This window comes from Pseudophryne corroboree, chromosome 4 (assembly GCF_028390025.1).
Source record: "Pseudophryne corroboree isolate aPseCor3 chromosome 4, aPseCor3.hap2, whole genome shotgun sequence".
NCBI lineage: Eukaryota > Metazoa > Chordata > Amphibia > Anura > Myobatrachidae > Pseudophryne > Pseudophryne corroboree.
The window spans coordinates 540699265-540725636 of NC_086447.1; the positions used below are offsets into that span (position 1 = coordinate 540699265).

Sequence of the window (26372 nt, forward strand, 5' to 3'; positions counted from 1 at the left end):
AGAGAGATAGAGCTTGCCAGTGCTGCACACCTGGTGCAGAGGGAGAGTTCTATGGCAGAAAGGCGTTCTGCAAACCAATGAGAGGAGAGAGAGAGATAGAGCTTGCCAGTGCTGCACACCTGGTGCGGAGGGAGAGCTCTATGGCAGAAAAGAGTTCTGCAAACCGAGTAGCTGAGAGAGAATGTAAGTTACAAATTGCATTGGGACAAGAAAGTGATTGCTCATGATACCATGAGACCAGGGAGGTCACCGTTAAACCTTGCCTGGATCAAGTCCCTAGTATCACGGACTATGTGAACTTGGACAGTACTGCAAATACCCAGTGGAGGTCGGGCACCTCTTACATCTACACTAAAGGTCCTGACCTATATAAGTATTTACAGAGTGCAATTACATCTATGAAGACATTTCCAGATATGGCAACCCTTATACAGCTGGTGCAACAGTTTCATGCCGAACGCCAAGCAGCTCTGGAACGTGAGGCTGCCAGGGAGGAAAGGCAGGCTGACCGCCTATACCAGCTGGAGCCGGCTAGGCTTAAAAGTCAGTCCGCAGGCAAAGACTCTCCTGTTAGCAAGCCCTGGTCAGAGGATTCCACTGTGGTGCAACGGGACGGAGGCAGCCAAACAAATGCCCGCTGCGTTTTGGAGAATCAGCTGGCTTTGAACAGTATAACCGATACCAGACAGAGGTCTGACACCTTTGCCAGTACCTGGGAGACACCAGAAAGTGCTGCAGCCCTGGAGACTGCAGGGCAACCATCCGAGACAGCATCAGAAGAGCAATGGGGGTATTCTGATGCAGACCCAGATGACCCATATTCCAGGATGAGTACGGATGAGCTAATTAAAGAATGTCAGCTGCAGGGTCTCGCTTGCAGTGACAATACCCGCAGCGAGATGTTCAGGCAGCTCCAGTGGGCAGAGGAGAGCTGGGACCATGCCTTCAGCCAGTATCGATCCACACTTCTGGGGTCAGGCCCTGAGATAAGTCCAGGGTACCTGCTGCGTGAGCTAGAGGAATGTTTTTCAGAATCTTGGAAAGAGGCACACACTTGGAGGGAGCTCCATACTCCATTCTGGCTCGATCAGTTTTGCAGAATAGAGGATAAAAGACAGCGACTACAAAAGCTTCTTTTATCAGCGGGAAAAGCAGTAGTCCAGTCTGCAGGGGTGCCCCAAGAGGAACAGGTAACTCCATCATCTACAGTCGGTGTGGACTATGTTACGGAGTTCTCGCTTCCAAAGGTGCAGTGTACCCTACTGGGAGGAGATGTTGGTACGAAATGCATATTACCACCGTCTGCACAGAATTTGCAGCTGGAAGAGGCTGATTTTCAGGAGGACCTGATTGTGGAGGAGATTATGTCGACAAGAGAGGTGGGAATGTCAGATATTATTCCCAAACATGTGTTCGTGAGAACTGACTTTGGACAATTGATAGCACAATGTGTGCCTGACATTTCTAAGTCTGTGAGAAAATGTGAATCATCTCAGGTAGTATATAATGATGCTGAAGCTTGTAATGGTATTACTCTAGGTACAGTGCCTGTAATGCTATGTGATACTGCTGGATCTTCCACAAAAGTGACTCTGGGTAAAAACGTAGCACCCTGTGAACATTTTGCATTTTCTACTGTGACAGAGACTTGTGAAAGTACCAGTGATATGAACTGTGTTGCTGCAGGAACTAACCCTTCCTTTCTCAAAAGACACCTGCTGATTGGCATCTGGTTACAAATGTATGTGATTTTAAGGGTGATGCAAACTTGTGTGTTCTGGAAAATAACTCTTTGTGATTACACAAGGCTGAATCTATTCTGTCAGAAAGTGCATGCCCTGATATAGAGTTGTGTGGGGTGCAGTTAGCATGTTCACCTGTGTCAGTAGTTGAGGTGACGGCTGTATGCAACAATGTGTCCCGGGCCACTCTGATTAATGTGATGGGAGGTAACCCTGTCTGTCCACAGGCATCTTACCACAAGGTAGGGATAGGGGACCCTGTTCCCATATGTGTGTTACCCAACCTGCCTAAGAGTGAGGTACTTGAAACTGGTTTGGGGCAAACGCACTCCACCTGCATGAATGATGGTGATGTCCTTACTGATACAACGACATGTGATAACCCAATTTTTTCCAGCATCTGTGAAAATAATGAGCTGTCTAGTGTCAGTTTGATAAATAAGCAGGAGCCAGGGAATAGGTGGATCATTATGTCCACTCATCGTGAAGTTTCTGTAGGGAAACATACTCCTGATGATAACACTGTGTTGAATACTGGTATCATTAATAGTTCTGAAAATGTCTGTGGTATCAGAGATGATGAGCTGACAGGGTTCCCCGCAGGTCGAGAAGGTGACTCTCAGCAAACCAACCTCCCTCCTCCCCCCTTCCTCCCTGCGGACTCAGACCCTGTTCTGACGGAGGAAGGGCTGCCCCCTGCTTTGTTCCCTCACACTGATCAGCTCATCAGAGGTGAGGAATTCCAAGCAGGACAACCAGCTGAGCCTGACTTAGCATCTGTAGGGACACAGATCAGTCAGACAGGCTGGGGAGATAAATCAGGAAGAATTTCTCTTAGGAAGAGACATTTAGGTGATGATCCCAATGTCCTAGGTATACCCCAAATGATGAGCAGTGAAACCTGTCAAAGGCGTTCCGTAGAGCAAGACGCCCCCACCTCAGGGCCCATGTGGGTGAGTGGCAGGCCACCACATCAGAAAAGAGCACAAGCGCAGGAAGAGTTTGTTTGGGGAAAGTATCTAGGTGTATTTTCCCTAGTATGTGTTAATGATGAAATTTCTCCCCATTATAGTACCTCTAGACACACCGAGTTACAGACACCTGGGAATGATGTGGGCACACTGTATAAAGATGTGCCTGATGTGATGTGTGGCCTCGCTATAGGTACCCAGCAGAGGGCAATAAAGAAGGGCTGCACATTAACCCCTGGAGGAATCAGCAGTGGTTTCTTAGTGGTCACAGGGGACCGAAGCTCTGAATGGCTAGGGACAGGAGGAATCTGTCAGAGTGAGCTGAGTAGAGTCTCTGGAGACAAGGGAAACCTCATAAAATGGTGCCTGATGCTGCAGCATTACAATTTTGCCATTAAGCACAGGGAAGGTGCAGAACACAGTCATGCTGATGAGCTTTCATGCCAAAATGAGCATGTGGTCAGTGGCGCACAAGTAAGACTGTGACGTGTGTCACTAGTCCCCTTATGCTTCAATTTACAGGCAGGAATGTGGCAAATGGGACATTAATTTGTATCCAGCGATATAAGAATTGTATGTAATGTCTACGTGTATATTGTTATGGAGTCTGCGACACAAAATGGTTTCCAACCTGTTCTTTAAATGAACCCATAACTACATAGATATGAGAGTAGAGGACACTGATGTATAGTGGGAGAGTCAGAGGTTAGTTTATGGCTCTTACCTTATCTAAGAAGCAAAAAACGACATTACAAAAGCCAGGCCAAGAAACCTGACCTCTTGAAACTTAAAAGAAAGACAGTTGTTGAAAGTGAAACCAAATGAAAGCTGGTTTCTTACTGCCCAGGTACACAGCAATGAGAGTTAAGGAAAGGGTGGGGGCCTGCAGCTATGAGGGGGCTATATCTGCCCCTCACACACACACTGTTTTGTTCATTTTCTGAGGGAAGCAGCCATGAGCTGGGAATGCACCATATATATCTTCCATTGTGAGCTTCCTCCACACAGAAGGCTAACGGAGGTTGAGTAAGTTAGGCTTCTGAAATTATTCTCTTTTTGTTTATTGAGACTGCTAGTAACCTGTATATCTTTTCTAAATTCCTTATATTCTTTGTAATCTTTTTACCCTTGTAAACCCGAAGATATTTCTTAATTCTAATAAAAATATAATTAGATCTGACTGCTGTGTTCTTGAACCCAAGTCAAGCCAAGTGAAGTACGTTACCTATTGTTTTCATGAGATATTGAGATTGGGGATTACAGGTGAAGCTAAAAACACCTGCAACGTCCGTAATACATTGAAAAGTCTTTGCTGGTGGCAGCGGAGATTCGCACGGTGCTGGCGCAACTCTCGGATTGGTGTATCCAGAGAGTGGAGCGTCCAGGGTCCGTGACAGTCACCGGAAAGTTTTATCCCTCCAAAGGATGCCTCCATTCCTCTAGAGCCAGCTTAATGGCTAGTAGTTCTTGGTCTCTTATAGTGTTGTTCCTTTAGGCAGGAGAAAACTTACAAGAAAAATATCCACAAGGGTGGTTTCGATCATTGTCCGCAACTTGAGAGAGCACAGCTCCTACACCTACTGAGGAAGTGTCCACCTCTACTGTAAAAGGTTTTTCCAAATCCAGTTGACACAAAATGGGAGCAGAAGAGAGAGTTGCTTAAGAGTTTGAAAAGCCGCTACCGCAGCTGGAGACCAGTGAGAAGGTTTGCCCCCCTTCTTGGTTAGAGCAGTAATCGGAGCTACGATAGTGGAAAAAATATAGATAATAGTTACAAAATCCAAGGAATCATTACACAACTTTCAAGTTGTGAGGTTGGGGCCAGTCCCGAATCATGCTTAGCTACTCAGGATCCATTTGTAAAGATTTCACAGAAATAATACTTACCCTTCTAAGATACTGAAACCATGAGAAGTTGAAAAAATGCATCATTGTATCATGAGACATAACTGTGCCTACAAAATCATAATCTCATACATTCATTATCATGAACTAAATGCTTCATGCCTTCTAAGTCTACATAATCTTGTAGCCTTTCTTTCTCTAAAGAAATTTGACAAATCAAAACGCATCATACTATAACTATTGTAGCTTCTAATATCCTGAATAACTTTACAGATGATTTCCATTAACATGAGTTGGCTGAAAATAGATTAAAAAAAACCTGACAGATAAACCATAAATAATGTCAGAAGAAATATTCCACTCGTTAGATGTATAAATGATGTTTTCTGTACTCCTGATGCTGTGACACTGTCACTGCACCATAATTACCTACAGTATGTGTTAACAGATTGGGCATCCCATCTGGTATTGAAGGATTATTGCACTGGTACCATGCCGTGTCACCACTGTGTCGGAGAGACTGAGCTGAATTTCAGAACACACGGATTATTATGTAATATATCTTTCTACTGTACTTCATTCCTTTTACATTATTTTAGATCCGATGTTAGGTTGGATAATTAAATTTTTAGATTATCCCTGTTTTTTTCCGGTGTAAATTAAGAACAAGTATTTTTGGGACAAGTCATTTCATCAATAGCTGTCCTTTCTAAGTAACATAGGAACCAACTTTTAAAAATTCTATCATACTGTATGACTGAGAACAGCAATGGACAGATATGGTTAGCAACAGCAGAAATATAGGGGCTGCTGATTCCCCCACAGCACCTGCAGAGCTGGCTGCTGTTCTAGGTAGCAGTTACCAGATGTCTGTCTGTCTGTCTTTCTTTCTTTTTTTTTTTTTAAAGCAAGCTGCCAATATTTTATGTTACAGTGTATTGACACAACACTGTATGAATAAGACTATTGGAAAATTAGTAATAGAATATTTTTATACAACTTAAATGCAGTATTCCAACAATACTAAAAAATACACGGGCATGTTCATATTCCAGCATGGTTTATTTTGTAATAAGGAAGAAGTAAATTAAACTTAAAAACATTCAGGTCCTTTATGCACTCAGGTCAATAATGTCTCCATACACTAAAATTGGTAAAGTGACTCCTCCCACCTAGTGCTAATCCAATGCTACACTTTTTGCAGGAACTTCTATTTTCTCAATAAAATGTAATGTACCGGCTTGATGTGAATAAAATATGAATTTTAATACTACACAATGATTAAAAGTGAGACAAAAAAAGAACCCAACATGGGAAACAGAGTCCTACCAAGATGATAATCGGAGCCGCAGGTGTTATGAATGCAAGGTATTTCCCGGGAACAATACCCTGCATGTGGCTCCATCAGGCGTGTTCCCCAGTGGTCCCTTTCACAGTCAAGGATGTCCAGAAGCGCAGGAAAGTACTGGAAAGCAGGTGCCGACGCGTTTCAGGACATCAAAGTCCCTTTATCAAGGCTTTATGTACCAATTTTAGTGCATTTTTACCGTTTGGAGTTTGTAGGGAACCCCCAGACTACCCCCAGGCCTGCATAAATCCTTACAGCGCAACCATCCACCTCTATTCTTCCTTTTTGTTCTGAATGTCTCCATACAATCACCCATAACTTTTGAAATAAACATATGCATAGGCCAGCAGTTAACTTGTTATATTTGCTCATGTACAAGGAAACAATGCAGGATCAAAGTTCCTCAGAACCACGGCCAAATTTAGGGGTCAAGCTGCCCTGGCACAAAATTATTGATTGTCCCAAAATCGACACTGACAAACAGGGCTGTTTCTAGCGAATTTAGCTCCCAGTGCGAGTTTTAACAATGCGGCCCCCCAAAAGATATAAAATATACAAATTTGCACGCACAGCGGCGCACATGATCCCGACAAGGGGCGTGACCTGGCTAAAATGGGTGTGGCCTCGCCTGAAAATACTACCTTAAATGGGTGTAGTCTCACCTGAAAAGACTACCTTACACCCCAGTTTTTGACCCTGCACCAACAGATCATGGCCAACACAGGAAAATAAATAAATTCCACCATATTAAGCCCCACTCATTAATGCCCCCTGCACCATATCATGCCACACACCGCAATGCTCTTGATACACTATGCCCTACAGTAAAGCTTCTAATTACTTTTAAATTACCTGTTCATTGCCAAGGGTTTCACATGCTGGGTGTCATGCTTTGGGATCCATGCTGGTTGCCAGGGGTTTCATGCTCTGGTTGACAGGTGTTTCATGCTGTCAGATGACAGGGCTGCATAATGCTAGTTGCCAGGGCTGTGTAGTGCTCTTTTGTGTGTTTACAGTGCCCGCCCAGCCGCCCGCATCTAACTCTTGCATCTCCTCCCACCTGCCCGTTGCTATGTCTTAGTGTCCTGTCTCACAGGGGTTAAAGTGAGCCGGAACAGGGTGGAACTGCATTCCGTCAGTTCCACTTGGAGACAGAATGCAGTTCCGCCTCCTCCAGCTCACCTAACCCGATATGTGCTGACCCTGCAGGGAGATGCCAGGAACCCGCTGAGATTGTGTTATCAGCAACGCCCGGCTCTCCCTGCACAGCAGAAGCCGGCGGCAGTAGCTCACTACTGAGCTCCGGCTTCCGGCTCCCAACTCTGTCAGTGCGCGCTATGAGAGAGACGTCTCTCTCATAGTGCTGGGGAGCCGGACGCCAGGAAGATCACAGCGGTCGGACGCGGGAGCAGGGCTTCGTAAGTATGGTGGGATTTTTTTTTAAACATGTGTGACTACTACTGGGGGAATAACTACAGGGGGGCTAAACTACAAGAGGGCAAACTACAGGGGGGCATTACTACTGGGGGCTAAACTACAAGGGGGCATTACTACTGGGGGCTAAATTACTGGGGGCATTACTACTTGGGGCAAACTACTTGGGGAAACTACATGGGGAAAAACTACATGGGCACATTACTACTTGGGGCATAACTACAGGGGCGCATTACTACTCAGGGCATAACTGCAGGAGCGCATTACTACTGGGGGCATAACTGCAGGGGCGCATTACTACTGGGGGCATAACTACAGGGGCTAAACTACTGAAGGCATTATTACTTGTGGCAAACTACCCGGGGCAAACTACATGGGGCTAAACTACAGGGGCGAATTACTACTGGGGGCATAACTACAGGGTAGCATTACTACTGGGGGCATAACTACAGGGGCACATTACTACTGGAGACATTACTACTGGGGGTATTTCTACTGGGGGCATAACGACAGGGGCCAATACTACACAGGAGCATTACCATTAAGTGCATTACTAATGAGGGCACTACTAATGAGGGCATTGTAAAGGGGGCACTTCATAAAGGGCATCACTCCTGGGGACATAAGGGGCACTACTACTGGGGGCATTGCATAGGAGGCACCACTACCATGGGCTCTATATAAGGGGAACTACCACTGTGGGCACTACCAGTACAGTGAACATTGCATAAGGAGCACTACTACTGTGGACATTGTGTATTACAGGGTGCTACTACTGTCAGCATTATGTGTATTAGGGGTGCTACTACTGTGGGCATTATTACTATTGTGTGACCATGCCCCTTTCTTTTTGAGACCACGCCCCTTTTTGCATGTGTCCCGGGGGAGGGGGGGGAGTTCCACCACCTCTCTAGGACGACTTTAAACACTGCTGGCTCCCTCTCCAACCCCATCATTAATACTCCACTCGGGGGTGGAGTTTCATGTCACGACGCAAATGCATCATTACGCAAAATCTCACCCCCTGAGCAGAGTAGTAATGATGGGGAGGAGGGGGAGTACCAGGAGCCACCAAAGAGCCGCAGCAGGTGCCCCATGTGAAGGCACGCCTCACCCATTGCAAGACACGGCTCTGAAGCCACCTTCATGTTAGGGTCAAAGCAGCACCAACCACGTTCCCCCCACTTACAATCACAATTGACTGACCATTGACCCATATCCCTCACCAGTTACAAAATAAAACATGACAAAAACAAAATAATCATCTGGCCATCAGCCTAGGAGGGCTCTCATGCAAGTGAGCATGCTGTGCTGTCCCTCCAGCAAGTGTCACCAATAGGCACATGCCTCACAGACCTAGTGGAAAGTCCAGTCTCAGAACAACCTATCACTCAGTTCAGTGTTGGACTGGTGCATAATGGGCTCACCGGGGTAATGCAGTAGCAGGGGGTAGGGGTCCATGCTAATGGGTGTGGCCAGCCTCTAGTTTGGACCCTATATATATATATATATGTCTGGGCATGCGCGCCCGGTCGGAGACGCTCTCAATTCAAGTAGCATGGCTCCATCTGTGTGTGTATATATATATATATATAATTTCCCCGTGGAAATTGTGCTATGGGGCCCGGCCCCAAAAGGTGTAGCTATGCCCTGCATATAGGCAGTCTCTTTTTCAGCAAACTAAGTATACTATATACTATACTGAAAGAGGCAGTTTAATACATAAAAATGCACATTTCATAAACTGTACTGTAAATGCTAAATCCCAGGTGAACATTTCTACTCATTTAAAAAATTATCAATACTAACCATTTCTTACTCTGCACATTTGCATATCATGTAAAGTGTGTAAACAACTTTACCATGAGACTATTAAACAATCACGAAGCACAGCTGCCGTAGATAGCATTGCTACATAACGTAATGCATTTTATTTTTCATGGTTAAACTTCTGGGTGATTTTTCCAGTCACCTTTGCTGCTCTGTCTGTCTTCTTTGTGCAAAAACATTACTCTGTGGAAATGTAAATGTGTTTCCCAATTCAACCCCCTTCACTGCTATGTTACAGGCAATCAGAGAGCACTGTCAGCCTGCAGTGTGCTGCTGTCAGGGAAATAAAACCTGTCAGTTAGAGCACTGTTAAGTCAGCTTTTGCCGCTGTCAAGTCTTTGCTATTGCTTCATTGCACAATTTACCTCTCCATTTTCAAGTGGGTGAATCTTTGAATAATAAGATGTGCAGATGACTTCATCATCCTGTGTGTATGAGGGTGTACCAATTCGTGGGATAATATTATACCGGGTCAGGCACTCGCTGTCGGTGAGAGCATAATACTGCCACGGCTTGTAAGTAATACCATCGATAGATCTCTGTAAAATCCAGTTTCCAGGCCGTGGGGTGTTGGCAGCTTTTATGATAACATAAGCAATCTGGAAAACCTGCAGAAAGGAAAAAAAAAATTTTTTATGCTCAGACATTTAAAGATCTGTTTGACTTTTACAGTAGCTTTCAAAATTATATATAACAATGATTAACTATGTGTAATACCTAACCAAGTTATCAACAAGTGGAAATATCAATTTTACAAAGAAAAATATGTACAATTGGTGTTGTTCCAACACGGACAGTATGTAAACTCTTATCTCATAAAGGCATATTAAACAAATATTCAGCTGCACATCATTTATATCGTATACAGGATACTTTATCTATCTACAGTATCTATATATGTGTGTGTGTGTGTGTGTGTGTGTGTGTGTGTGTGTGTGTGTGTGTGTGTGTATGAGAGATAACCTAATTAACATCAGGGAACAATTTTATATATATGACCATATCTATCTATCTATCTATCTATCTATCTATCTATCTATCTATCTATCTATCTATCTATCTATCTATCTATCTATAAATCATTTATTTGAGCAACAGAGTAGGACCTGCAGTACAGTATAGTGGGGTGCCTTGCTGGGGACTGCAGGCATAAATGCATTGATCAATCATGAACTAAAACTCCACTGTTCATTATTATTGTTAGTTAATATAGCGAGTGCAGAGCCCCTGTGATTTCTATTTAAACACTGTGGTCACAAACCATGTTGCACCCCGACCAGGTGAGTGCAGTGGAATAGTATTTTATATATATATATATATAAAAGTATATGCTAAAAGAACCAGCCGCACACATTAAAAGTTCACAGGGAGGAGTGCAAGGCACAAATGGTTGTATTCATAAAAGAAAGCAGAGCCAGCACCTCCTGATTGCGGCAAAAATCGTGTTTTTACTGTTTAAAACATCCAAGTTTCCATAGCATCATAACGTGCAAAAAATCTATGCAAAAGGGAGTACATAGCAGAGGATCACATAAATAATTGTATACTCATCATGCCAGGGTGGTCATAAATGCATAGAGGCATCCTCCTGCTAACAGAGTGGCAGTGAACCCGACAGCTGTTTCGGCGCCTCCATTGCACCTTTGTCAAGGATTAACCTGCCAAACATACAATAGCCGGCTATATACCCACCACAATCACCAAATTCAACTCACCTGTAGTGTAACAGCAGTGCAAAATCGTCACAATCAAAAGCAAACATCATTGCCCATTAGCCTGTCTCACTAACTTACACAGGAACAGGAAGTGACGTAACGGAGCCCGTTGCTAAGCAACAGGGATCAAGACCATCTAGATTGTCATCAGAACAGGACTCATAGTGACGAAAGCACACTAACACATCCCCTAAATATATAGACACAAACGTAAACTTAAAAACTCTACCAGATTCTCCAACAACCGCGCTTCCAAAACCGGAAGTGACGCGACGGAATCGGTCGTCATGGTAACGTATACAGAAAATGCCATTAAAGAACTACAATTTGGTGTTTTATGGGTAAAGGTGTTAGAATTGGTGATTGACCAAGGTATACAGCCGGCCAGTGTAAACAATATAGTCACAAAATAATTCAAAAAAATATATAAAAATAAAAAAATAATAATAAGAGCCACATACCCTACAAAAATAGATCTTACACAAATCAAACAGATCAACAATACAAGATGTTAATATACTAGTAATTATAAGCAAGGGGAACTACAAGTAACATGACAGACTTTGCTTCTCATTGAGCCCAATGAGATAAATTGATTTAAGTCGATTTATCCAGTAGCACTCACGTTGGAGTAGCAACTTATTCCGATCACCACCATGCCTCAGTGGGGGAGCACAGTCTATAGGCAAACAACGAAAGTCTGTTATAGAATGTTTATGTAGAGCAAAATGACGTGCGACTGGTGGTGTGTTTGCATCCATTTTGACTAACGCTTTTTTAATTGATGAACGATGTAAAGCAATTCTCTCCCTGAGAGTCCTTATTGTTTTTCCCACGTAGAACATAGAACAAGGGCATTGTATTAAATAAATGACAATACGGCTATCACAGGTTAGTTAATGACGTATGTTGTATCTAGTGTTCGTCATTGGATCAGCAAACGAATCACCCAGTAACAGGAACTGGCATTTGACACACCCATGGCATTTAAACACCCCATTCTTAGGTTGTAACCAATTTTTAACCTTAATGGGTCCTATATCGAATTTTGCCACTATGTCCTTGATGTTATTACTCCTCTTAAAGCAGAACATAGGTGTTTGTTTACAAAGATCACCAATTGTCTCGTCCGCCTGTAGTATATGCCAATGACGTAGCACCGTCTTCTTTATATGTCTCGAAGCCACCGAATAGGTGGAAACAAATGTTAGCCGACTGTCATTCTTAATGTCCACCTTGGGATGCAATAACTCCTCCCTATTACGTTGCATACAGTCAAGGATAGCGTCATCAATTTCACATTTGTCATATCCTCTATGGATAAATCTATTACCCATTTCATCAAGTGCTCCTTTCAATTCAGTAGGGTCAGATGTTATCCGGACAACCCTCAACAATTGTGACATTTATAGACCACCATTTATAGACCACTGCAACAGAATGGATTTGGACACGAATCCTCCTTATACCACATTCATGCACTTAAATTGAGAGCTTGTTCGTATTCAGTTACAATACCCTTTATTAAACAACAGATTTTGATATACTGCCATACCCAGGATTCCAACCTGTAACCTGTTGAATTCTAATCAAACACCATACTCCTTAAGCTAGTTGATCCTACATAAAAACTATGGACACTATATGAAGCTACTGGTATTTTGTAAAAAAAAATAATATCAGCATTGCAATTGAGCAGATCTATGTAGTGTGCAGCCACACATCCAATCTCTTGCAGTCACACACTACATAGATCTGTTCTGCCACAATGCTGATAATTTTTGCACAAAGTACAAGGTAAGCTTCAAATAGAATTCTCTAGCTTAGAATTATCTACCTTTTTATGCAATAGCAGATAGCTCAGTGAATAGATTGTCTGATTACAATGCCACAGGCAATGGGTTCGATTCCGGGTATCTCAGCATTTTGAAATGTAATAAAGGACAGTGTGACTGAATAACGGCCCTCATTCCGAGTTGTTCGCTCGCAAGGCGAATGTAGCAGAGTTACACACGCTAAGCCGCCGCCTACTGGGAGTGAATCTTAGCTTCTTAAAATTGCGACCGACGTACGCGCAATATTGCGATTACAAACGAGTTAGCAGTTTCAGAGTAGCTCCAGACTTACTCTGCCTGTGCGATCATTTCAGTGCTTGTCGTTCCTGGTTGACGTCACAAACACACCCAGCGTTCGCCCAGGCACTCCCACCGTTTCCCCGGCCACTCCTGCGTTTTTTCCGGAAACGGTAGCGTTTTCAGCCACACGCCCCTGAAACGCCGTGTATCCGCCCAGTAACACCCATTTCCTGTCAATCACATTACGATCGCCGGAGCGAAGAAAAAGCCGTGAGTAAAAATACTATCTTCATAGTAAAGTTACTTGGCGCAGTCGCAGTGCGAACATTGCGCATGCGTACTAAGCGGATTTTCACTGCGATGCGATGAAAAATACCGAGCGAACAACTCGGAATGAGGGCCAACAAAGAAATCTCAAGTTGAGTTCATAAATGTTGTATACGTATTAGCGACAGAAGTGGTCAGGGTATGAGACAGGGGTGGTCAGGAGATTCTGGGCTTCAAAAAGAGGGGAAGCTGCAAGTGAAAGTAAGTAAAACAGATAATTTAAAAGTGCCGCCAACCGTGCCCCCTACCTTGCAGCGCTATGTGCGGTGCCCCCTCATCTGCTACTGTATCTGTATCCTTTATTAGGGATTTATTTACTAAAGGCGGATTTTTTAGCAATTGAAAATGATGTACATTTGTGTGTTTAGCATTTGAAACCCAACATCAATTTAGATTGATTTTATATCAATAAAAATCTGTGAAAATTGACCTTTAGTATATAAAAACTCCTCGTTGGAGTATGAGATGGCTCCCTGCTTTCCTCTGTATATATATATATATATATATATATATATGACTTCGCTTGTAAAGCTTAATATTCTTTGAATTTGAGTATCACCTCTTTATGACTGAATGTCATGACAGGACTTGCTTACTTTCCTGCCATTGCTGATCACTTCTATATATCATATGGACAGATTTTGCTCCCTCTCCCTATCAGTTTCTTTCGCTCTATAAAATTTCAAACAGACTTTTAAGACCTACTTCTTTATCAAAGCTTTCTCTCATTCTATCTCACCACTCCATGATCCTTGCTTGCTGTCTTACCCCTCTGTGCCACCCCTATCTGTCTTGCACTTTACTTTAGATTGTAAGCACTCATGAGCAGGGCCCAGTACCCCATGTGCTTTTATTTCCTCACTTATACCATCATCTTCTACCTACTATCAACAACTAGGGATTTATGCCGAACCCTGTGTTTTGGTTTTAGACCTGTATTAACTTTATGTTTTCGTTTTGTCAACCAAATCCGCCCTCACATGTTTTGGTTTTGGATCTGTATTATTATTATTTTTTCCAAATTGATAAAAACTGCTAATATCACATCATTTGGGACCTTTTTTTTGTTCATATAGTATTATTAACCTCAATAACATTAATTTTCAGTCATTTCCACCCACTTTTGACCACCTCACAGCTCACAATATTCTTCATCAATATTGGCTAAGGCTGTCTGGCTAAACTAAGAAGCAAAGTAGTGGCACAAACACACAGCATGTGTATCTGTTTGAAAATGTGTTGCAAATTAGTAATGCAAAGACTGTCCCTAATGCCCCCCAAAAATTCAGCCTATAAGGAAAAGAAAAGAGGTGCAAGATAGTCCTTCCCAGTTTTATCTTGGATATTAAAAATAACATGCATAGTTTAACAAACCAAACATGTCAGCGACAGGGACTGCCACTTTTGTGGCTGAAGTGCTTGGTTTGTTTGGGCCCCCACAAAACATTTTTTTTTGAGGACTACCTCTGATCATTAATGAGGAGGTTGATGATGAGGGTGTTAATTTCATTATAATTTTGTAAAATAAATTTCATGAACTCACCGCAAATGATGTAACATGAAGGTGGTATTTAGATGGTTAATGTCCCTACCTCTACTATGGCCTCACAAATGGATCAGATGCCTTCAGAAACATTGTCAGGATTTAATTCCACACCCAAGATGTAGCATTTTTAGTCTTATGTCCAGACATCACAATGGCTTTTTTTTATCACTGGCAAGAACTGCTGCCTCTGGTGACTGACTTACACTAAAAAAATCATCAAGATCCTCATCCTCCTCATTAGTGTCAGATAGTAGTAGTACACAAATGTCCTCCTCATCCTGTTACATTTCCACACCTGCATCCTTAATTTCTATTATCTCCTCATCACCATCTTTTTTTTAACTGCTCCCCACATTTGCAGATGGTGAAGAAATTGTGGAAGGAGGAAAAAGGCTTCTCAACGAGGACAGTGTGAGAAATGTCAGACTTACACATATCCAAAGTGAAAACCCCAAGGCTCTCCTCAGGGATTTGTGAACACACAGTTTGAGACTTTTTTTGGGGGGCACTGATTTGTTGCTCTTTAAGGTGACACCTCTACCCCTTTTTTTAACAGTGTAAAAAATTTGACTTTAGGTGTCCTATCCTAAACTTTCTGCACCCAAAACCACATTTAGTAGATGCTGTACTATCATGACTGACAGCCGCTACAACTCTAGTATTTTGTTGCTACTTCTGTTCTTCTCTTGACTGATCATTATCCATATCAATGAACAAAGACCAGTTGTACAAAAAAATATATTTTATTTATTTATTTATGTTAACTCACACTGTAGACGGACTTTGCTTATAATATGTGAACACAGTGGGGTACGGCCTGTGGATTCACAGTACTTCTATATTATGTGAACGCAGGACTGCCATCAGAAATCATGGGGCCCTGTACAAAAGAAAAGGCAGGGCTCCCCAACTCTTTCAATTCCTCCCCCCATAGCCAGGGGTTACAGAGACACAGATATGCTGGATATGCTGGAGGGCAGCGACATATATGTGAGGAGGGTGCAGAGACACATATGTGGGGAGGGGTAGATACACAGACATGGGGGGCAGAGACACAGACATGGGGGGCAGAGACACAGTTATGGGAAGGGAGCAGATACATAGATATGGTGGGGGGAAGTGACATAGATGTGGGGTGGAGGCAGAGACACAGACATGGGGGAGCAGAGACATTCTGCCTCTTTATGGGGAGGTGGCAGAAAGATATATGGACACAGGTATGGAAAAGCAGAGACACAGAGTGGGGAGGGGGCATAGACATAGATGTGTGATGATGTCACTCTGTGGCCAGCGCTAGCATCTTGTGCTGGGTGAGTGGAAAGATTAACTCTGCTGGCAGACAAGCCCTCTCAGTTGTCAGGGCCCAGGACTCCAGTCCCAACAGTCTCCCCCTGATGACTGCCCTGGGTGAACACAGTGGGGTACAGACTGCAGAGTCACTTACACCACACATCAGGTGTACCAAAAAATGTTTTGATTGTATTTATATATTTTAATTTTATTGTGAATGACAACTCACTCTGCAGACTGACAGTGCTTATAATAATGACAACTCACACTGTAGACTGACAGTGATTATAATAATGATAACTCACACTGCAGACTGACAGTGCTTATAATATGCAGTGGAGTACGGTTTGTAAAGTCGAAGTACTTATATAATATGTGAACACAGTGGGGTACAGCCAGCAGAGTCATAGTGATTTTATTATGTGAAGGCTGTGGGGTATGGCCTGTGGAATCATTCTCATATTATGCAAAGGCAGTGGGGTAAAGCACCTACACCACACATGTTTTAAAAAAAAGTTTTTATTTTTCTCAGAAATGACAACTCCCACCATGGATGAGTCAATGTGCTTTTAAATATGAATGTTTTGGGGCATGGCCTGGCCCTGAAAACACACAAGATTTGTTATTATTTTAGTATTTTTCATTTTTGGGGGGTTTTTATATTTCATTTTTTTACAAACTGCTGCAAATCATTGCGCTTATAGTTTTGGCGGCATGCACCAGTGTGCACCAATAAAGGGTTAATTAATATAATAATGGCATTAAAATAAAAATAAATAATGCTGCCCTTAGGAGGAGCTCTGGGCTGTGTGCAGTGTTTGCAATTAATTAATAATAATAATAATAATAATAATACCCTGACAGTCTAGTGGATGTGCTCCCTCTCTGGCATCTGCTGTGAAATGGCATTGAGTCACAGCTGCAGGGTCCTTATGTTGTATCCAAAACCCGTGAGAATCCGATGCTGGGATGATGAGGTTTTGCCTCAATTTGGAATCCGAGCACGGCGGGAAGACCCAAGCCGCCGCTCAGATTCCCTCGGATCAGAAAAGTTCAGAGGGAACAAGTTCAGACATCCCTACCAACAATTGCGCCAAATATTTGTGTTTTGCTGCCCCACTACTCATTTGGGTATTATATTTGCTGCTGCAGTAAAGTTTACATACCTTAACCATGTCCTGCAATATTCTCTACTGTAAGTCACTTTATTCTTGTTTTGTTTATACTGTTTCTGTTTATGTATTGTACTCTGTAAGGCACTGCGGACTGTTTGTGTGCCATATAAATACAATACACAATAATAATAATTATTATTATAATTATTATTATTATTATTATAATTATTATTATTATTATTCATAGCAGACACAGTCAGCAGCACTTTACAGAGAATATTTTGGCCATCCACATCAGCCCTTGTCCCATTGGAGATTACAATCTATATTCCCTACACATGTACAGTAAGGGATTTGCTGAGAATCAAACCCAAGACCTCAGTGCTGTTAGGCAGTCACGCCAACCACTACACCAACAGTGATGCCCAAGTTTCTGGGACAGAGCTCTGACTTTACTTACTGTTACTTAGCTTAGCAGAGGCTTCCTTGGGGATGCATTACCAGGGCCGTTTCTTGGGGCAGGCGAGCAGTGCAACCGCACTGGGCGCCCGCCGCGGCACTAACTGTGGCTCCCTGCTTCCCCCTCCTATTTCTCCCCTAGTAATCCGCTCGGGGGGTGGAGTTTCACGGAATGACGCGGTTGCTTCGTTACGTCACGACACAACCCCGTCACTCCGCGAAACTCCCCCCCCCCCAGCGGAGTACAGAGGGGGATTCAAGTTAGGAAGAGGGAAAGGCCGGCGCGAGGAGCGACTGGTGAGGCGGGCCGAAGAGCGGTAATCGCCTCTGTGAGTATTCTCTCTCTCTCTCTCTCTCTCAATGTGTAAAATGGGGACACCTGCCGTAATGTGTGAAATGGGGACTCTTGCCTGCCATAGTGTGGGGATTTAATGTATCAATGGCATTGCGGTGTGTGGCATAATATGGTGCAGGGGGCATTACTGTGTGGGGCTTAATATGGTAGAATTTTTTTTTCCTGTGGTGGTCGTGATCTGTTGGAGCAGGGTCAAAAACTGGATTGTGAGGTAGTCTTTTCAGATGAGGCCACACCCATATATATGAGGCCACGCCCCCTTGCCGGGTGCGCGCGCAAGTTTTTTTTTTTTTTATCTAGGTGCGTGTGTGTGTGTGGGGGGGGGGGCACATTTTTTATGTCATGGGGGGGACGCATTTTTAAATCTCGCACTGGGAGCCAAATTGGCTAGAAACAGCCCTGTGCATTACACATGTTAGATTTTATTTATAGAGTAAAGTAACAGTGCATACAGTATGCTTGCATCTCATGGGAATACAGCAGAATATATACAGTAGTAGTAATGATGTTTGCTGCTCCAAAACAGTTCTTTAAAGAAGTGTTTCATAAATCAGCACCGACTGTACAGGGGGTGCATATGTTGTGCAGTTTTATCTAAGGCTTTTAGTCCTCTGTATTGCTAGTAACAGCAGGCTACTTCTTATTTTTGTATTTGTACTGAATGCAGTTGTGGGTTTTTCTGTCATCTCTGTCTTTTTATTATTATTGTTATTTTCAAGATTCAGTATCAGCAATAAATAAAAGCAATGCAAACAATAAGGCATAGTCACAGGACTAACAGAAACACGATTTACTAAGGAAAAGGATGGAACCAGGTTTTTAAAAAATACAAGAGGAAAAGGAAGGAGGGGAGAGAAGTGGCACACTGCAAGAAGAAGGGGAGGGAGAATGGAGTAATCCAAGAGGGCTTAGCTTGTGCAATAAACAAAAAAAACAAAAAAAGGAAGACAAATAACCATTCAAATATGAATCTGTCTACGGCCAAAAGAAAGGAATCTGATTGTTACTATATTGAGCCCATGATTACCATATTTTCAGAAGTGATTTGGTAGAATTATTTAGGATGCTTGTCCTGAACTCCTGTTGATAATTATCCCATAACTTAGATTTTATTGAATGGCTGGCTGGGGGAAAAAAATGTTTCTATTAAGAGGTCACAAATAGACAAGTGACAGTAGAGAGAATGTGTTCAATGAATTTGACTCGATAAGGAGTAGCACTAGGGGCATTCAGGGGGAGGAGGAAGTATTTGAGAGAAAGTGGGATGCCAATATTTAAATTTGCAAACTCCTTATGTCTTGCCATAGAGATAAAAGCGTAAGGAATTGCCCCCAAATTTGAAGAAAGGTGATGTTCATATTAAAACCTTTTCAACATGAATGCAGGATGTCTGGAGAAAATTCCAAAATATTAACAATGGAATAATAGCTTATAGCTGTTATCTTTTCTTTTCATACTGTACATATGGAGCTCATGGAGGTGTTCTCCATGCGTTCTGTCCACTCCTCCACATCTGGGACCTCACCAAAATCTCACTCCCATGCAGTTCTTGTGGATCTTTGATTGTAGATCCAGAGAAGGTAATCTTCACAAAAATCATGGTGACAAGTACATTCGTAGAGGATTGACGGAGTGTAAAAGATTCAAGTGAAGTCCTGAAAATCCTGAGGCATGCAGCCTGGAGGAAGGCTTGGATTTTTAAAAATAGGGATCATGGGACAAGGGGAAGGCACTAGCCCACAGCTTTTGATGGAATAACCCCAAACTGCTATGGAGTAAAAAAAACTATTGGGTGTGAGCCTACACATTTTGTCCTTAGAAGGCATGGGAGCCAGAGGAGGGATGACACAGAGGGTAAGCCAAAACCCTACACAGAGGACCAGACTCTACTAGAAAGCGTCATATCCTTTCTTTATACAGTTGTCTAAATTGTGTTTCTGTATATGTCAGAAATGTAATTTACAGTATAGTAAATTCCTTAATTCTCACTGGCGCCATGCCAGCTACATAAGTCACATATCACAGAAATGCCATCATGGTTATAGCGTTCATATACTAGAATTTTCATGCTCTTGCTACTCTGGATCCTGTCTCTCTAACACTGTCTTGCCTTATACAGTATTTATTTGCAGTCTGTAGATTGCATCATGGTCTGAACAGTTACAAATTTACCTCTGAATGTTGTCCCAAAATACACAATTGTAGGTGTGTTGGGCTCCTTTAAATTGGATACACCAAATTTGTGTTGAAAAAGATGTATGCAGAAAAAGCATATGTATGTTTATATATTGAGTCTGACACATATAAAAATTAGATATGGGGGGCGTGGCTTGGCTGGCAACCTGAGCAGAAGTGCAACACCACAGCTCTCCCTAAACGGCACATATAAAGCCTCCTTACCCCCTACTTCAACACCCCTATCAAGCCACAAAACACCCCATAAGCTTTCCTGACCCTGCTGCCGACATCTGGGGAGCCCGCGGAGTCGGGGAGAGCTTTTAAGCGCTCCTGCGGACTGCGGCCTACCTCCCCGGACGGAAACCGGGGCCTGGAGTGAAACGGAAGCCGGAGGAACCCGCACGGCGCACACGGGCACCCCGCTGAGACCGGGCCTCCCTCCCTCCCTGCATCCATCGGGACCAGCACATAGGACCCAGTGACGGACCCTACCTGCAGCGGTGAGTCTGCTCCATAACCGGAGCCAGCCCCGCGATCGCCACACCAACTGCCCACACTGAACCGCTGCTTCCCGCCCGCAGCTCCGAGATGCGGAGACTTTACCCGCCCTGACCGCTCGGCCGCCGGATCATCTTCAGGGGGAGACATGTCACCCTCTCCTGCCACACGCCGCACAGACCCCGGGACCCGCTGCAATCCCAGATACTAGCCCTAGCTGGGGACCGCTGCCTCGCGGCCCCGCCGGACACGCGTCAGCACACTCCCCTCACCATCTCACCCCCGTCTAGCTGCTAAAGGGGTTTCACCACTCCTCTGCCTCCGCGGTCGGACTTTAGAGTTAGAAGAGATCCTCACCTCCCTCCTACAGGCTACGGCCTAGCCCTCATCTAGAATCCAGAGACTCCACTTAGATACATTGCAGGCACCAGGGTTCATCAAACCACTGGCTCCATAACCAAACCCATGCCAAGGGCTCCCCCCAGTGGTTACCTGAAGTAATTTACTGGTGGAAAATATCTCAGCTTATATAAAAGATACTAAATGGTCCCACCTCGACATCTCAGAGCCTGCGACGTTATAAGAAATGCACCTGAGATAACTGCCGCGACCATCGATGCTGAAGCCAACCCACGGGGAACCATACCGCTGAAGGCACTTACCTGATAAACATGTGATTATGTGCTATCTCGTCAACTCGACATAGGGAAATCAAGCTACTCAAGCGATGCCCAAGAATAAGAAATCTTCTCAGAAGACAGGCAAACCGACTCTCCGGGGGAACATGTCGCAATCTGCAATGAGGCCCTTTCTACAACCTACCTCTCCCGCTCCAACTGATAATCCCCGTGCAGCAGCACCCCCATCACTTTCACCGGCCCACCACCCATCTCCCCCAAACGCGGATACACCGCAAGCGCTTTCATCGGGTAGCAAGGATCTGCAAGACATATTGGCTTACATGAAGACCCTACCCACTAAACAAGATTTACAAGATACGGTGAGACGTGAGCTAGCTGCCATGAGACAGGACATTACACACATATCTGAACGGGTATCAAGCCTAGAAGACCACCAAACCTCCTCAGATACATTTTTGAAATCACTGACGACTGTTATCGAAACCCAATCATCGGAGATCCGCTCCCTACAGCTGAGGTTGACAGATTTGGACAACAGAGGGAGACGGAATAATATCCGCGTACGGGGCTTACCGGAAGAGGTCCCTCCAGCGGGGCTGATCGACGCCCTTACGAAGATCTTCAACGAGATCCTGGGCAACGACCCCAATGATAACATCACCTTCGACAGGGCGCATCGTGCCCTGAAACCAAGGGGCCTCTCCACGGATAGACCTCGTGATGTCATATGCAGATTGCATTATTTCTCCCAAAAAGAGGATATCATGCGCAAAGTCCGCCAACTTGATGGGGTGGACTTCAACGGCTCCGTGATACAAATTTACCAAGACCTGTCCTGGCACACACTGCAACAACGAAAAGCTCTTAAACCCCTGACGGAAGAATTCCGCAAACGTCAGTTGAAATACCGGTGGGGCTTCCCCTTCAGCCTACAGGTCTCCTCATCTGGAAAAACCCATACTCTCAACTCCTACTCGGACCTCCCAGAGTTCTGCACGGGACATGGCATACCAAAACCCGACCTACGCGATTGGGACTTCCCTATCCCAGAGCTGCCATCCCTCCAACCCCTGAACCTGGGACCGCCTTGGCAGGTGGTGCGAAGAGGTGGAGGAAAGGGCGCTAACAGTCCTTCTCCCAACAAGGAATCACCTGTCTCCTGAACGGTTAATCTAGACCCTCTGTTTGTCCAAGTCCCACTTTGAATGTTATTACAGGTTACAAAGTATGACGGTTCATGGATTGCAACGCAATCCCATTAATACTGAAGAACCTTCATGTGACTCCCGACTGTAACAGAGGTTCCGGCCTCACTTCCCCCACATGTTTCGGGTCATTGATTAATGTTACTATTCTCTGTTCAATTAATACGAGACTTACTACAGTTCTCATTATTTGAAGATTTCCTCTTGTTGACGAGGTATAAGGTTTATAGTTTATTATATACACTCAGTTCAGCTTATGTAAGTATTTTGCTTAATGCGATGTCTTCTCTCATTTTCCTTATGCCTTCGGCGGTGGCTCCCTTGCTCGCCCCACACCCGCCCCTGGCTGTTTAGTCTTTTGGATACCCAACCCTTAGACGGAATGGTTATCCCAATGCGGGTTTTTTCTGACTATTTTTTGAATGTTCTCATTGATCTTTTCTTTTCCATGCTCTGTCCCCCTTTTCTTCTTTCCTATCCCTCTTTCCTCTCTTTCCCTGACCATTCTGGACTCAACGCATTCCACCATAACACTTATCCCCCATGACGTCCGCAGGCAAAATTAAAGTCGCCTCAATCAATGCGAAGGGTCTTAATGTACCGGAGAAAAGATCATCCCTTTTGAGGTCCCTATGGGCAGATAGAGTAGATGTTGCAATGGTCCAGGAGACACACTTTAAAATTTCAGCTAAGAACCCCCCTTTGACTAACTACCGTTACCCTCAGGCTTATTACAATAACAACCCAGACTCTAAATCAAAGGGTGTGGCGATAGTGTTCTCCAGGACCCTCCAGCTGTCAGATGTGTCAGTCCATAAACTGGTCCCGGGCCGTCTTCTGATGGTGCGTTGTAAAATAGGCTCCTGTCCATACACATTTATTGCAATTTACGCCCCAAACAAGGATCAGGTCCCATTCTTCCGCAATGCACTCTCCCGAATTGAACCACTCCCTTCAGGTGTGACCGTTCTCGGAGGAGACCTGAATTGGATAATGGATCCATCACTGGACTCATCATCCAACGCCCCCCGGACCTCACAGCGCCAATACCGACAGGTTAGACGACTGTTCCATGACCTCCAAATGGCCGACTCCTGGCGGGTTCTTCACCCCTCAACTAGAGACTACTCCTTCTACTCCCCTCCACACAAAGTATATTCCCGCCTCGACTATTTATTTCTAGATCACAGACATCTCCCCTTATTGATAGACTCCTACATAGGCCCGATAACCTGGTCCGATCATGCCCCTGTATACTTGACGCTCTCGACCCCGCAGACGACCCCAGGCCAATGGACCTGGCGTCTCAATGAATCACTGTTGCAAGACCAGTACTGCAGGGGCGAAATAGAAAAAGCCCTGGCTGAATTCTTCTCCATTAATGACACAGAAGATATCTCAAAAATCACCCTATGGGAAGCACACAAATGCACCATACGAGGCAAACTCATACAGTTGGGGACATTTGTGAAGAAACAGAAGTCAGCACTATTCACCAAACTATTAGACCAACTACACTACCTTGAGTCCCTACACAAATCAACCCTATCGGAGTCTGATTACCTAACTCTTCTAGATACACGGGCCCAAATAAAGAAAACCCTTACTGACAGTATCCAACTATCTGTCCGAAAATGTAACTCTAAATACTACCAGTGGGGTAACAAACCTGGACGCCTTTTGGCCCAAGCCCTCAAAGCCCAGCGTACCTCCCTGTTTATCAACAATGTAAAAGATCTTGGGAACAACCTCCGATTCAAAACCCCAGAAATTGCGGCAAGCTTCAAACAGTACTACTCCCTATTATATAATCTAGAAAATCGACCGGATAATGCCGCCTCTCCGTGCGATTTAGCACAGGCAAAGGCGTACCTAGAAAAGGTGTCCTACCCCGTCCTGTCCCTTTTGGACAGAGAGACTTTGGAACTACCCTTCACCCAACAAGAATTGGAGAATGCCCTGGCCATGACCCCGACTGGTAAGAGCCCAGGACCAGATGGCTTCACTCTCACCTATTATAAACAATTCAGGGACCTCACATCCCCTTACCTCCTCCAGGCCTTTAACTCAATATCCACAAAAACTCACTTCTCCAAACAATCCTTGGAGGCGCATATCTCCGTGCTGCCTAAGCCTGGCAAGGACCCCTCGGTGTGCTCCAGCTACAGACCCATATCGCTCCTAAACGTTGATGTTAAGCTTTTTGCGAAATTAATGGCAATCAGACTGAACACATTCTTGCCCTCCTTGATCCATAGCGACCAGGTGGGGTTCGTCCCGGGCCGCGAGGCCAAAGATAATACCACCAAGGTATTGAGCTTGATTCATATCGCGTCCCGGGGCAGCCAGCCCACAGTGTTATTGTCCACTGACGCCGAAAAGGCTTTTGATCGAGTTGGCTGGGGCTTTATGAGGTCTGTGCTGGAGCATATTGGACTGGGTTCCCAGATGTTTAACAGGATAATGAGCCTCTATAGATCCCCTACAGCACGGGTACGAGTAAACGGATCATTGTCTGACCCTTTCCCCATAGGTAATGGGACACGACAAGGATGCCCACTATCCCCTCTACTATTTGTTCTCTGTATCGAGGCTTTCGCTATAGCCATCAGGGCCAATGACGGTGTTACGGGCTTGACGATTGGCGATACAGAACACAAACTTTCCCTATTCGCGGATGACCTGCTAGCCACAATAACGCACCCGACCTCCTCCCTCCCCCACTTTATGCGAGAGCTCTCCCACTTTGGTTCACTCTCCAACTTCAAAATCAATATGTCCAAATCATGCGCCTTGAATATCTCCTCTCCACCTGAAACCGTAGCCAAACTTAAAAGTTCCTTCCCCTTTAATTGGAACACTTCTCATCTGTCTTACCTGGGAATACAGTTGCCAAATGACCTATCCCACTTATATACCTTAAACTTCACCCCCCTCCTTAGAACACTCAGGGCTGACTATAGCAGATGGTACCTCAAACCACTCTCTTGGCTGGGAAGGGTGAGCGTTGTAAAGATGAATACCCTCCCCAAGCTACTCTACAAATTGCAGACCCTCCCCATACAGATTCCGGACTTCTGGTTCAGATCCATCCAACTGTTAATACAACAATTTATCTGGTCGCGGAGAAGACCAAGAATAAGCCGAACCATTATGATCCGCTCCACCCGAAACGGTGGTTTCCAATTACCTGACGTCAAAGGCTACTATTGGGCAATAATGCTCAATAGGGTCCTGGACTGGACGAGGAGTCGGGAAACGAAGCAATGGGTGGATATAGAGGGGCTATATATGCAACAATTCCCAGAGATCTTTCCCTGGCTCCCGTCCCTGCCTAAACCCCCTTCCCCCTCCCAACCATCACGGCGACCCTATTGTTTTGGAAAAAGGCGCGCCGCTGGCCCTTCCTCTCTTCCGATTTTGGCCCATTGACCTCTTTTTTAGCAAACCCCGACTTCCAGCCCGGTTTGACCCCCTCTCACTTCCGCGAATGGGCCTTCGAGGGCCTCTTTAGAGTGGGTCAGATGACCACCTCCACAGGAGTCAAGCAATTCTCAGACATACGGCTAAAATGGGAAGTTCCACAACGTGACTTTTGGAAGTACCTACAGCTCAGACACTTTTTGCATTCGGAGCATAGGTATCTCCGAGCCTCACGCGAGCTAACACAGTTTGAGAGGATGTGTGTCGCCACAAGCCCCCCCCAGCATGCTATCTCCTCACTTTATAAACTACTACAGACCCCAAACGCCCAGACACCCGTACCCTTTAAACTGGCCTGGGAAAGAGACCTCGGGA

At 44.5% G+C, this 26372-nt stretch overlaps 1 protein-coding gene across 8 annotated transcripts in view; it reads right to left on the minus strand.

Moving 5' to 3' along the window:
- LAMA2 (laminin subunit alpha 2) overlaps window positions 1–26372 on the minus strand; it is a 1276598-nt gene that overhangs the window by 916966 nt on the left and 333260 nt on the right. For all 8 annotated transcript variants that reach the window (XM_063917336.1, XM_063917337.1, XM_063917331.1 and 5 more), the window contains exon 4: window positions 9536–9778. In XM_063917336.1, coding sequence (XP_063773406.1) covers window positions 9536–9778 — 243 coding nt within the window. The remainder of the gene's footprint in view (window positions 1–9535; window positions 9779–26372) is intronic.